The sequence below is a fragment of the Erythrolamprus reginae genome, chromosome 13 (assembly GCF_031021105.1).
Source record: "Erythrolamprus reginae isolate rEryReg1 chromosome 13, rEryReg1.hap1, whole genome shotgun sequence".
Classification (NCBI taxonomy): Eukaryota; Metazoa; Chordata; class Lepidosauria; order Squamata; family Dipsadidae; genus Erythrolamprus; species Erythrolamprus reginae.
The window spans coordinates 11319455-11333230 of record NC_091962.1 but is presented as its reverse complement, the minus strand read 5'-3'; the positions used below and the strand labels follow the sequence as shown (position 1 = coordinate 11333230).

Below are 13776 nucleotides of genomic sequence, written 5' to 3'. Positions count from 1 at the left end.
TTTCCTTCTTTCTTGTTTATTTTGTAAAGTCAAAGGAGGCTTTTTGCCAGAGAAGGGGGTGGAAAAAAAAATCAAAATATAGATACTGATCTTAATCAAAAGGCTGGCATTAAAAGAGAGAGAGAGAGAGAGAGAGAGAGAGAGAGAAAGGAGGCGAAGTGCCATCCTCAGGATTTTAGCATCATCCAAAGCTTTAATCCCTCTGGGCAGGACCAAGGGGATGCAGGAGGCAAGCGGTTGCCTAGCAACGGAGGAAGCCAGGGACCAAGAGGACCTGGGCAGAGATGCTCCTGCCTGCAGTTTTGAGTTTGCAAGAAATTAAAAGTTCTTGGTGTTTTTGCAGGGTTGACCGGTTAGCTTCTTTGCTCTTTTTCTTTTTCCTTCCATTTTCCTTCCTTCCTTCTCTTTCCTTCCTTTTTCCTTCCCTTTCATTTTTACTCCTTCCTTCCTCCATTTCTTGGTTCTTTCATTCCTTCTCTCTCTCTTCATTTCTTTCTTCCTTTCCTCCCTCCTTCCTGACTTCTATTGCCTTTCCCCCTCCTTCATTCCTTCTATTCCTTTCTTCCTTTCCTCCTGCCCTCCCTACTTCTCCCTCTTCCCTTTTTCCTTCCTTCCCTCTTTCTATGCTTTCCCTCCCATCCCTCATTCTTGCTTTCTTTCCCTTTATTCATTCTGGTCTTCTTTCTTTTCTTCTCTCTCCTCCCTCCCTTCTTGCTTGTTGCCTTCCTTCTTTCCTTCCTTCCCTCCGTCCCTCCTTCCCCCTTCTCGTCTTTCTTTCCTCTCCCTATTCATTCCTGCCTTCTTTTCTTTCTCCTTCTTCCCTCCCTTCTTGCTTGTTTCCTTCCTTCCCTCTTTATTCCTTCCTTCCTTCATTCTTTTACTTTCTCCCTTCCTTCCTTCCTTCATTCTTTTACTTTCTCCATTCCTTCCTTCCTTCATTATTTTACTTTCTCCCTTCCTTCCTTCCTTCCTTCTTTTACTTCCTTCCTTCCTTCATTCATTTACTTTCTCCCTTCCTTCCTTCCTTCATTCATTCATTCTTTTACTTTCTCCATTCCTTCCTTCCTTCCTTCCTTCATTCATTCTTTTACTTCATTCATTCATTCATTCATTCAGTCTTCTACTTTCTCCCTTCCTTCCTTCTTTCCTTCCTTCCTTCCTTCCTTCCTTCCTTCCTTCCTTCCTTCCTTCCCTCCCTCCCTCCCTCCCTCCCAAAATCAAACCCATTCAATTCAAATTCCTGGACACTTTTCAAAACCAAACTTCCCCCACCAATGCCCATCGTCCCCAGCCCCTCAGGAGACAAGCAGAACCACCAAAAAGGCTTTTTAAATTATTTTTTAATTTTTTTGAAAGCAAACTTTATTTTGTACTTGGGGTGTGTGTGCGTGTGTGTGTGGGAGAGAGAGAGAGGGTGAGAAACTGGTTATTCTCCTCGCCACAAACTCTCCTTTGAAGCTCTTGCACCAACCAAAGACTACGGGGGGGGTGGAAAGCCACCTTACACACACCTGTGAACTCTGCCCGCCCGTCTTGCACGCCAGCCCGCTCTTGTGTGTCGCACGCCCCCCCCCCCGTCCCCGCTTCATTTCTGCCGCGGCATCTTGTCCGGGAATCCGTGGAAAAAATCGTTGCAGGCCATGGCGATACAAGCGAGGAAAGTGGCGTATTCTTGGAAATCCACTTGGTTGTCCTTGTTGGAATCCAGGTTGCTCATGATTTTTTGAAACGTGGACTCGTCCTTTTTCTTCTGGGGGAGAAAAAAACGGAGCGTTTAATTTGAGCGGGGGGAGAGAAGGGGAGGGAAGTCGGGGTGAAAACCACGTGAGGCGTTGCTCTCTCTCAGCTGTAATGCGCATACGCACGCTGGACAGCTGATTTTCGGCCTTGGGGAAGGCCGTTTCGACCACCAGAAGCTATAGGGAGGCTTCCTGAAGCCCTGGAGTGTGAAAAACGGCAAAATGGGCAAACCGGAAGTTCGGAAAAATGGACTAACGGTTTGTATGTCAGGCTGTTTTTCACACTTTGGGGCTTCAGGAAGCTTCCCAGAAGTCCAGAGTGCAAAAAACAGCCCGATGTGCCAACTGGAATTTTGGAAAAATGGACTTCCGGTTTGCCCATTGTGCTGTTTTTCCCACTTTGGGGCTTCAGGAAGCTTCCCAGAATTCCAGAGTGCAAAAAACAGCCCGACAGGCAAACTGGAAGTTTGGAAAAACGGACTTCTGGTTTGCCCATTGTGCTGTTTTTCACCCTCTGAGGCTTCAGGAAGCTTCCCAGAAGGCTCCAGAGTGTGAAAAACAGCCCGACGGGCAAACCGGAAGTTTGGAAAAACAGACTTCCGGTTTGCCCATTGTGCTGTTTTTCACCCTCTGGGGCTTCAGGAAGCTTCCCAGAAGTGCGAAAAACACCACAACGGGCAAACTGGAAGTCCATTTTTCCGAACTTCCGGTTTGCCCGTCGGGCCGGTTTTTTCACCATCCCAGGCTTCAGTGAGGCCTATGTGCAGGGGCAGCGCTAGGGGTGCGCATACATGGGAGAAGGGAATGGATGTGGGCACTTGCGTACATACACACACACAAACCAAGAAAGGTTCACCGTCACTGGTATAGGTAGTCCCTCAACTAACTGTGTTTCCCTGAAAATAAGCCAGGGTCTTATATTAATTTCTTTTGCTCCTAAAATCACTTATTTTCTATTAGTTCTTATTTTTTTTGGTGGGGGAAATATGGTAATAAATGCATCCACCTGTCTGACAATCGAAAGTAGGGCTTATATTACGAGCAACCTAAACATTATACTAGGGCTTATTTTCTGACTAGGTTTTATTTTTGAAGAAACGGTTCACTTTGTCAACGTGCGCAGTGACCACGGCACTGCAGAAAAGTGACTCCGGAACGGCCTGCTACCGCACGAATCCCAGCGACCGATTAGGTCCCACAGAGTGGGCCTTCTCCGGGTCCCGTCGACTAAACAATGTCGTTTGGCGGGCCCCAGGGGAAGAGCCTTCTCTGTAGCGGCCCTGACCCTCTGGAACCAGCTCCCCCCGGAGATTAGAACTGCCCCCACCCTCCCTGTCTTTCGTAAACTACTCAAGACTCACTTATGCCGCCAGGCATGGGGGAGTTGAGATATTCCTTCCCCCTAGGCCATTCCAAGTTATGCATGGTATGTTTGTGTGTATGTTTGGTTTATAATAAGGGTTTTTAGTTGTTTTATTAATTGGATTGTCACATGCTGTTTTTGTCATTGTTGTTAGCCGCCCCGAGTCTACGGAGGGGGCCGGCATACAAATCCAATAAATTATTATTATTATTATTATTAATGACCGTTGGGGTGTACATCCATATCCAAATTCAGACCCTTGGCAGGTGACTCGTATTTATGATGACCCCCAGCAGGGCCATATAAACCCCCTTTTGCGACCTCCTGACGAGCTTGAGCCAAAGGGGGAAATCCCGATGTGACTGACTTAACGACGGCGGGTTCACTCAGTGACCGCCCAACTAATTTTACCACATCTGGGTTTTCCTTCACATCCATGACCAGAAATGTCATAACACGGGATGAGGCTCGGTTAGCGATGGTCAGCAGCAGAGTTTTTTGGGGGGGTGGGCTTCAGTTTTGGTCGTAAAGTCGAGGACTCCCGTCAATGGAGCGAGGCACTTACGCTAATGAAACCGGGCAGCTCCTGTTTCAGCAGCTCCTTCAGTTCCGTGTTGTTGAGCTTGAATTGGTCGCCTTCCTTCTGGGAATATTTGTGGAAGGTGACCACCATCGTGTCCAGCGCTTTCTCCAAAGGGGTGGCCATTTTCGGATGCTGTCGAAAGAGGGATGGGGTTGGGGAGGGTATAGCATTCGTGTACCAGTGAGAGAGAGAAAGAGAGAGGAAGGAAGGAAAGAAAGAAAGAAAGGGAGAGAGGGAGGGAGAGAGAAAGAAGGAAAGGAAGGAAGGAAGAAAGAAAGAAAGAAACTTCTTTATTGGCCAAGTGTGATTGGACAACACAAGGAATTTGTCTTGGTGATAAGATCTCAGTGTACATAAAAGAAAAGGTACAGTTGTCAAGGAAGGAAGGAAGGAAGGAAAGAAAAGGCACAGAGAAGGAAGGAAGAGACAGAAAGGGAAAGAAGAGATACAAGAGGAAGGAAGGAAGGCAGACAGAAGGAAGGGATGCGGAAGGGAAAAAAGAGAAGTAAGTTATGGATTGAAGGAATAAGGGAGAGATAAGGGAAGGATGGAAGGAAGAGGAGGGATGAAGGGGAGGGAAGGATGGAAGGAAGGAAGGAGAAGGATAAAGCAGGGAAAGGAAGGAAGGAAGGAGAGAGATGAAGAAGGAGGGAGAGGGAGGAGGGAAAGGATGAAAGGAAGGAATGAAGGAGAGGGAAGATGGAAGGAGAGAGATGAAGGGAAAGAAGGAAGGAAGAGGGAAGAAGGAAGGAGAAGGAAAGAAGGCATCTACAGGCTGATGTGCCGGTGGGTTTTGTGGCTATGGTGCATCCTAAGGGAGGAGGACCTGCCTCCTTTCCAAACCCGCCACCTCGTTTTCTCCTCCTTCCTGACCATTTCCCCTCCCTCCTTCCTTCGGGAGGAAAAAAGGTGGGGCGAATCCCTCTGCAGAGGCCAGGAAAGGTTGAGTCATTCGGATGCCAGCCTGGCACCTTTGGGATGGCGTCCGGTAGGGGCAGAGGAGGAGAAAACAGCACTTTACACACACACACAAACACACACCAAGACAGACACACACACACACACAGAAACCTTCCCACAGGTATTTTGCATACGAAACGTTTGGAGGTTTGGAGCCTGCCAGCCCCTGGATGGCAGGAGAGCACTTTGTACGCGCCCAGAGGCTAGTTTCAACAGGGGCTGCAATTGAGTTGGGGGTGCCCTTGGTAGATTTGTGCCTAGCTAGCTGAGCCATTCCTGGTGTTCTCGTTTGGGGTGGGTCTCCGCTGAGAAATCAAATTATTTTGGGGTGGGTGGGATTAAATTGCAATGAGGTGCTTCTGTGGAAGAGGAGGCAGAGAACAATGTTGGCTTTATCCTCTGTGAGTGGAAAGGGAGTATTTGTGAATGGATTCCTTCCTTCCTTCCTCTCTCTCTCTCTCCCTCTCTCTTTCCTCCCTTTTTTCCTTTGTTCCTTCATTTTCTCCTCTTTTTCCTTTTCTTTTCATCTTGTCACTTCCTCTTTCCTCTCCTCTCTTTTCTTTTGCCTTTCTCTATTTTCTCTTCTCCTTTCCCCTCTTTTCTCTTTTCTTTTCTCTTTCTTTCTCTCTTTTTTCTTCTCCTTTCCTTGCGTTTCCTTTCTACCTTTTTCCTTTCCTTTTCCCTTTCCTTTCTTTCTCTCTTTTCCTTCCCTTTCTCTTTCCTTTCCCTTCTCTTCCTTCCTTTTCCTCTCCTCTTCCTTTCCTTTCACTTCTCTTCCTTCCTTTCCTTTCCTTTCCTTCTAACCTCTCTCTCTCTTCCTCTTTCCTTTCCCTTCTCTTTTTTCCTTTTTGTCTCTTCTCTTCTCCTCTCCTCTTCCTTTCCTCTCTTCCCTTCTTTTCCTTTCTCTTCCCTTCCTTTCCTTCTTACCCTTTCCCTTTCCCTCTCTCTTTCTCTTTTCTTTCTCTTTCCTCTTTCCTTTCCCTTCTCTTCTCTTCCTTCCTTTCCCTTTCCTTTCCTTCTAACCTCTCTCTCTCTTCCTCTTTCCTTTCCCTTCTCTTTTTTCCTTTTTGTCTCTTCTCTTCCTTTCCTCTCTTCCCTTCTTTTCCTTTCTCTTCCCTTCCTTCCCTTCTTACCCTTTTCCTTTCCCTCTCTCTTTCTCTTTTCTTTCTCTTTCCTCTTTCCTTTCCTTTCCCTTCTCTTCCTTCCTTTCCCTTTCCTTTCCTTCTAACCTCTCTCTCTCTTCCTCTTTCCTTTCCCTTCTCTTTTTTCCTTTTTGTCTCTTCTCTTCTCTTCCTTTCCTCTCTTCCCTTCTTTTCCTTTCTCTTCCCTTCCTTCCCTTCTTACCCTTTTCCTTTCCCTCTCTCTTTCTCTTTTCTTTCTCTTTCCTCTTTCCTTTCCTTTCCCTTCTCTTCCTTCCTTTCCCTTTCCTTTCCATCTAACCTCTCTCTCTCATTCCCTTTCTTTTCCCTTCTCTTCCTTCCTTTTCCTTTTCCTCTCCTCTTCCTTTCCTTTATCTTCCCCTTTCCTTCCCTTTCCCTTCTCTTTTTTCCTTTTCCTCTCTTCTCCTCTCCTCTTCCTTTCCTCTCTTCCCTTCTTTTCCTTTCTCTTCCCTTCCTTTCCTTCTTACCCTTTTCCTTTCCCTCTCTCTTTCTCTTTCCTTTCCCTTCTCTTCTCTTCCTTCCTTTCCCTTTTCCTCTCCTCTTCCTTTCCTTTATCTTCCCCTTTCCTTCCCTTTCCCTACTCTTTTTTCCTTTTCCTCTCTTCTCTCCTCTTCCTTTCCTCTCTTCCCTTGCTTTCCTTTCTCTTCCCTTCCTTTCCTTCTCTCTCTCTTTTTCTTTCCTTTCTCTTTCCTCTTTCCCCTCTCTCCTCTTCCTTTTCCTTTCCTCCAGTCGATCTCTCCAACCCAGCCCTGATCCTGCGTCCAAATCTCCTCTTTAATGGGGATTCCTCTTGGGATCGGGGCTGATCCTTTCTCTGGCCAAACCTGGGGGCCCCACAGAGAAAAACCCCCACTTACCAGAGTGAGCCGGACCGGAAACTGAGGCTGGAGTTGAGCGGGCAGAATGAAGAGTGCCTGGCCATCCGACCATTATTTGTAACCTTGGCTAATCTGGGCTTTTATTTGGGGGCTCCCAGGGGTCCTCCCCCAGCTCTCCCCGAGGCCAATAGGAGCTGCGGTGGGATTTTCTGGCTTTGGGTGGTGTCACGCTGGAGGGGCTGTTTCCCCTCGTCTAAGCCCTAAATTATTCTGCCCATTTTTTTCCCCTAGTGGTTTGGCACCAAAAAGGCTGTGGTAGCCAAATGGCTGGACAAGTACAAAAGCAGCAGGAGAGAGAGAGAAAGAGAGAGAGAAATAATGAATGAGAGAGAGAAAGAGTGAGAGAGAGAATGAGAGAAAGAAGAATGAGAGAGCAAAGAGAAAAAGAGGAAGGGAGGGAAGAGATAGAATGAAAGACAGAGAGAGAGAAAGAGAATGAGAAAGAAAGATTGAGAAAGGGAGAAAAAGAATGAGAGGAAATAGAATGAGAGGAAGAAAAATAGAATGAGAAAGGGAGAAACAATGAGATAGAATGAGATAGAATAGAGAATAGAATGGGATGAAATGGAATAGAATATAGAATAGAATAGAATTATTTATTGGGCAAGTGTGATTGGACAGACAAGGAATTTGTCTTTGGTGCAGATGCTCTCAGTGAGAGTGAGAGAAAGAATAGAAAGAGGAAGGAAAGAAAGAGAGAACGAGGGAACGAGAGAGGAAGAGAATGAAAGGAAGAGAGGGAGAGAAAATTTGAGAGAGAGGCAGAGAGAATGAGAGAAAATAGAATGAGAAAGGGAGAAATAATGAGATAGAATAGAATAGAATAGAATAGAATTCTTTAATGGGGAAGTGTGATTGGACACACAAGGAATTTGTCTTTGGTGCAGATGCTCTCAGTGAGAGTGAGAGAAAGAATAGAAAGAGGAAGGGAAGGAAGAGAGAACGAGGGAACGAGAGAGGAAGAGAATGAAAGGAAGAGAGGGGAGAGAAAATTTGAGAGAGAGGCAGAGAGAATGAGAGAAAATAGAAAGGGGAAGAAAATAAAAAACAAAGTGAGAAAAAGAATGGGAGAAAACAGAAAGAGGAAGAAAATAGAGAAAAACACAAAAGGAAGAAAGAGAAAGAGAGTGAAGAAAATAGAGTGAGACAAAGAAACAGGGAGAAAGAGAAAAAGAAAATAGAATGAGAGGAAGAAAATAGAAAGAATGAGAAAGAGGGAGAAAGAATGAGAGAAAATAGAATGAGAGGAAGAAAATAGAGGGAAAGAATAGAAAGAGGAGGGGAAGGAAGAGAGAATGAGGGAACGAGAGAGAAAGAATGAAAGGAAGAGAGGGGAAAGAAAATTTGAGAGAGAGGCAGAGAGAGAATGAGAAAATAGAAAGAATGAGAAAGAGGGAGAAAGAATGAGAGAAAATAGAATGAGAGGAGGAAAATAGAGGGAGAAAGAATAGAAAGAGGAGGGGAAGGAAGAGAGAACGAGGGGACGAGAGAGAAAGAATGAAAGGAAGAGAGGGGAAAGAAAATTTGAGAGAGGCAGAGAGAGAATGAGAGAAAATAGAAAGAATGAGAAAGAGGGAGAAAGAATGAGAGAAAATAGAATGAGAGGAGGAAAATAGAATGAGAAAGGGAGAAAGAATGAGAGGAGGAAAATAGAGAGAGAAAGAATAGAAAGAGAAGGGGAAGGAAGAGAGAATGAGACAGAACGAGAGAAAAGATATAGAAAGAAAGAAAAAGAGGAATGAGAGGAAGAGAGGGGAGAGAAAAGAGAGAGAAAATAGCAGGCCAAAGTCTCCTGGTTTGGGAGTGGATAAAAACCTAATAAATCTACAGAAAAACGAATAAACTACAAAAAGCCAACTGGGCGACTTTGGGCCAATCGCCAGGTGATGGTGAATTCTAGGCCTGCCTTAGCCCTGAAAGCTGGCTGGGTGACTTTGTGCCGGTCCCTCCATTCTCATGCCAGGATGAAGAAAATAGGAGGTACCTTCATCATCATCTCCTTTGTCAACATAATACAAAATTCACAAAATAAAGCAAAGCAACCATTCAGGTTTTTTTAATGATATTTTTTTCTCCCTCCTTTCCTGGAACCTAGACGCGTGGCTGAACCACGGGGGCGTCACGGAATTGCAGGTGGAAGAAAGTGAAGGCGGCCGCCACGAAGCGGATGTATTCTTCGAAGGTGACCTCTCCGTCTCGATCGGTGTCCAGGAGGGTGAGCAACTCTTCCAAAGCCTCCCCTTTGATTTCTAGCTTTGGTTTGGAAACAAAAAAGCATCGTAAATACGAGACAGCTGCCCCAAGCGTCTTAATTAGTGACCGCGGCGATGCTGCCATGTTCGTTAAGTGTGAATGACAGCCCCAGCTCATATTTTTTTCGTGCCGTTGTAACTTTGAATGGTCACTAAATGAGCTGTTCTTAAGTCGAGGAGTGTCTGCGTTTATTTGACTGAAAATTGAAAACGGGAAAAACTTCTTTAAAACTTACTGAAAACCCCCAACACTTTACCCTTAGATTATCTACGGTTGACCTATCCAGATTCCTAAGAGGTCAGTAAGGGGCGAGTACAAGTGGACTAGAGTGCCTTCCGTCCCCTGTCCTATTGCTCTCCTATATCTCCTATACCTTTCTTCCATTCCTATATCTCTTCTTCTATTCTTTCACTGATATGTTCTATTACTATATCTTCTTTTCTATTTTTTCTTAGATATATTTTACTATGAGTATCTCCTCTATAACCTTCATCATGTATTTTACTATGTGTATATATATACTGTATATATATACCCACTAAAACCCTCATTGTGTATTGGACTAACTAACTAACTAACTAACTAACCAAATAAATAAATAAATAAATAAATATAAATAAATAAATAAATAAATAAATACATAAATAATAAATAAATAAATAAATACTGAAAACCTACTTTAATGTACTTAAAACTAACTTTAAAACTTTATGAAACTTTATCAATATAAAACTTTATAAAACTATAAATCTTTATAAAACTTTACAAAACTTTATAAAACTTTATAAATAAAAAACTTTATAAAACGTTATAAAACTTTATATTTTAAAACAACTTTAAAACATGTTAACTTAAAACCTTATAAAAACTTTTAAAAAACTTTTTAAAACTTTAAACCAGTGATTTTCAACCTTTTTTGAGCCGCGGCACGTTTTTTACATTTACGAAACCCTGGGGCACATGGAGCAGGGGGGGGGGGCTAAAAATGTTTGGACAAAAAAATTCTCTCTCTCTTCCTCCCCTTCGCTCTATTTCTTTCTCCCCCTTTCTCTCCCTTCCTTCCTCTTTCTTTCTCTCTCTCTCCATCCCTCTTTCTTTCTCTTCCTTCCTTCCTCTCTTTTTTGTCCTCTTTCTCTCTCCCTCCCTACATCCCTCTATGTCTTTCTCTCTCTCTCCTTCCCTCCCTCTCTCTCTCTCTCTCTCTTGCTTTCTTTCTCCCTCTCTTTCTCTCTCTCTCTTGCTTTCTTTCTCTCTTGTTCTCTTTCTCTCTCTCGCTCTTTCTCTCTCTTGCTTTCTTTCGCTCTCTCTTGCTTTCTCTCTCTCTTGATTTCTTTCTCTCTTGCTTTCTTTCTCTCTGAGCTTCGCGGCACACCTGACCATGTCTCGCGGCACACTGGTTGAAAAACACTGCTTTAAACAGCTTAGAGATTATTCCCCAATAATTAGGACAACTTGAAGCACTTCCTCCTGTGCTGTAAGGGAATGAATGTATTCATTAAATGGATTTAATTCGTGCAGGAGGGAGACTTACTGTTTGCAAGCTGGGAAGTTCGGTCTGCAGGAGGCTCCGTAGTTCATCTTTTGTTAGGGTGTTGCGGTCTCCATCCTTCCGGCAATAGCGTTGAAAGGTGCCCACCACCTCCCCGAGGGCCTGCTCCAGTGTCTTAAATTGCGTCATTGCTACGGCACGGGGTCCTGCATGAATAGGAAAACAGACCTCGGGCTTACGACCGTTCGCTTAGCTATTATTCGAAGTTATGACGGTGCTGAAAGCAGCGGCTTACATCCAAGTTCTTGCGCTGATCACAGCATCCTCCTGTCATGTGATTTGAGAATCCAGATGCTGGGTGTATATTTATGATGGTTGCAGCATCCCAGGGATTACGTGATCATTGTTTGGGGTCTGCCCTGGTGGCTTCCGACAAGCAGAGACCGTGCGGGAAGTGGGATTCGTTTAACGACTATATGACTCGCTTAGCAGCTGCAGTCATTTGCTTAACAACTGTGGGGCGGGGAGGAGTTCTTAAGATCAGGCGTGATTCACTTAACATTCATCTGCAGCCAAAATTCTGCTCCCAATTGTCATAAGTTGAGGACTATTCCAAAACTGTAAAGAAACTATAAATTGTAGACTGCAAAACTGAAAATTTTAAACTTGAAAGTTTTTAAGGTTTTAAAGTAAGGCTTTAAAGTAAGGCTTTAAAACCTTACTTTAAAACCTTATTTTAAAATTTTACTTTAAAATCTTACTTTAAAACCTTCCTTTAAAAACTTTAAATATACAGTAATTTTCAGGAAAAATCTGTATGAATTTAAATAAATTAAATAAGAATCTACGAAGGCGGTTAAGAAAATAAAAATAATTTAAAATATATGGATAACCAAAAGGAAAAAATAGTGGATACCGATGATATACTTCACCAGAAGATAATTTGAAATTATAAGATGACTTATAACTTTCCCCCTCACAAGGGAATTTAAATTTAAATAATATATATTATGTTATTTGTTTATTGTTATTGTTATTATTGTTTAGTGTACTTAAATAAGTAATTAACTATATTACTAGGATTTTGTTTTGTTCTGTTTTGTTTGTATGTGTTAGTTTCGTTTTGTTTCAATTTATGGTTTGATTATTTATCTTATATTTTTGTAAATGTGTATATATGTATTTTAAATCAATAAAAAAAAATTAAAAATAAAAACTTTAAAAACTTTAATCTCAAATTTTAACTGTAAACCAGTGGTTCCCAACCTTTATTTTTTGGCCATGTACCACCTAAGCATCTCTAAAATCCTGAGGCCTTCCCCCCCACCCACGACATATAATTCTTATTATTCAAAAAGTGAACTACTCACATGGAGAAAGCCTAAAAGACCATTAACTAGGTTTAAACAAGGTTCCAACTGCCCCCATTAAAAATGAAGTTGCCCCATGTTGGGAACCAGGGCTGTGAACTGTAAACTATAAAGTATAAAGTATAAACTATAAAAACTATAATCTATAAACTTAAAAGTACAAACGTAAAACTTACTTTAAACTTTAAACTATCAACTACAAATTGCACATTGTAAACTAAACCATACATCATACTTGATAAAGCTAAGCATCTGATAGCCACGCATAAGTCAACCAACCTGCTTAGCAATGGAAAATCTCATCCCCATTCTGTTCATAAGTTGAGGATTATTTATACAGGCGTTGTCCTAGATTTGTTTCACTTTCTGCGGCAATTTTATTTGACCCATGTTGTACTGTTTCAGTAAATAAATAAGGACAGACAATTCCTTGGCTTTGCCAGAAAGTTTAAAATCCACAAAACTCTTTGGTGGTTTATTTATTTACTACATTTTTATATCTCCCCTTCCTGCAAGGAATTGCCATCAAATCAAACAAGTCCAAACAGAACAGAAAACCAGCATAATTTCTCCCCTTGGGGGAGAAATCTCACTTTTAAAGACTGCAACGTTCACCTTTTAAGGCGCATCGTGAATGTCTTTCGATTCCTGCCAATCCCACCCTTAATCCTTGGAGATAAAAATAAAAATTCTCCTTTTTTTCCCCCTGCCGATCTTTTAAGAGCTGACTTTCGTGGGAAAAGGACGTTGTTGAATTGACAACACAGATCCTTTGCGTTTTGGATAATTTCTTCCAGGAGGGCATCACACACACACAAAAAAAGGACGTTTGAATTTATTTTATTTTGCAATTTTCGTTCCCGGTTGGACTTAATCCCTGGATAGTTCAGTGGATTTCAAGCTGGCTGAAGCATAGACATCAGAGAGTTATTGTTAATGGCGAGTATTCTGAGCAGAGTCAGGTTACAAGCGGTGTGCCACAAGGGTCTGTTCTGGGTCCTATTCTTTTTAATATGTTTGTGAGTGACATAGGGGAAGGTTTGGTAGGGAAGGTTTGCCTATTTGCCGATGACTCTAAAGTATGCAATAGGGTTGATATTCCTGGAGGGGTCTGTAATATGGTAAATGATTTAGCGTTACTAGATAAATGGTCAAAGCAATGGAAACTGCAGTTTAATGTTTCCAAATGTAAAATAATGCACTTGGGGAAAAGGAATCCTAAATCTGAGTATTGCATTGGCAGTTCTGTGTTAGCAAAAACTTCAGAAGAGAAGGATTTAGGGGTAGTGATTTCTGACAGTCTCAAAATGGGTGAACAGTGTGGTCGGGCGGTAGGAAAGGCAAGTAGGATGCTTGGCTGCATAGCTAGGGGTATAACAAGCAGGAAGAGGGAGATTGTGATCCCCTTATATAGAGCGCTGGTGAGACCACATTTGGAGTACTGTGTTCAGTTCTGGAGACCTCACCTACAAAAAGATATTGACAAAATTGAACGGGTCCAAAGACGGGCTACAAGAATGGTGGAAGGTCTTAAGTATAAAACGTATCAGGAAAGACTTAATGAACTCAATCTGTATAGTCTGGAAGACAGAAGGAAAAGGGGGGACATGATCGAAACATTTAAATATGTTAAAGGGTTAAATAGGGTTCAGGAGGGAAGTGTTTTTAACAGGAAAGTGAACACAAGAACAAGGGGACACAATCTGAAGTTAGTTGGGGGAAAGATCAAAGGCAACATGAGAAAATATTATTTTACTGAAAGAGTAGTAGATCCTTGGAACAAACTTCCAGGAGACGTGGTTGGGAAATCCACAGTAACTGAATTTAAACATGCCTGGGATAAACATATATCCATCCTAAGATAAAATACAGGAAATAGTAAAAGGGCAGACTAGATGGACCAAGAGGTCTTTTTCTGCCGTCAGTCTTCTATGTTTCTATGTTTCTTTTTTATTTATCTATTTTATTTACTTGCTTGTCA

At 42.5% G+C, this 13776-nt stretch overlaps 2 protein-coding genes across 3 annotated transcripts; both read right to left on the bottom strand.

The window, feature by feature from the left end:
• Positions 1-1379: 1379 nt before the first annotated feature.
• On the bottom strand, positions 1380-6723 carry LOC139175360 (protein S100-A4-like). Of its 2 annotated transcripts, none has more exons than XM_070766427.1 (3): positions 6663-6723; positions 3668-3817; positions 1380-1750 (listed from the first exon to the last, which is right to left on the bottom strand). In XM_070766427.1, exons 2-3 carry the CDS (start codon positions 3806-3808, stop codon positions 1586-1588), a joined length of 306 nt encoding a protein of 101 aa, XP_070622528.1. In that variant the 5' UTR covers positions 3809-3817; positions 6663-6723; the 3' UTR covers positions 1380-1585. The 2 variants fall into 2 exon arrangements, with proteins under 2 accessions (XP_070622528.1, XP_070622529.1); XM_070766428.1 differs by having other exon boundaries at positions 1380-1747.
• A 2038-nt stretch (positions 6724-8761) lies between these two features.
• LOC139175358 (protein S100-G-like) lies at positions 8762-12143 on the bottom strand. The gene is made up of 3 exons (XM_070766425.1): positions 12075-12143; positions 10468-10631; positions 8762-8936 (listed from the first exon to the last, which is right to left on the bottom strand). Exons 2-3 carry the CDS (start codon positions 10612-10614, stop codon positions 8775-8777), a joined length of 309 nt encoding a protein of 102 aa, XP_070622526.1. The 5' UTR covers positions 10615-10631; positions 12075-12143; the 3' UTR covers positions 8762-8774.
• Positions 12144-13776: the final 1633 nt, after the last annotated feature.

What these genes read in the sequence shown, in the direction of transcription:
- LOC139175360 (XM_070766427.1), bottom strand. Translation starts at nt 3,808, where the DNA reads ATGGCCACCCCTTTGGAGAAAGCGCTGGACACGATGGTGGTCACCTTC. An exon ending in AGCTGCCCGGTTTCATTAGC is followed by an intron (nt 1,751 to 3,667) that starts GTAAGTGCCTCG and finishes TTTCTCCCCCAG; the next exon opens with AAGAAAAAGGACGAGTCCAC.
- LOC139175358 (XM_070766425.1), bottom strand. Translation starts at nt 10,614, where the DNA reads ATGACGCAATTTAAGACACTGGAGCAGGCCCTCGGGGAGGTGGTGGGC. An exon ending in AACTTCCCAGCTTGCAAACA is followed by an intron (nt 8,937 to 10,467) that starts GTAAGTCTCCCT and finishes TCCAAACCAAAG; the next exon opens with CTAGAAATCAAAGGGGAGGC.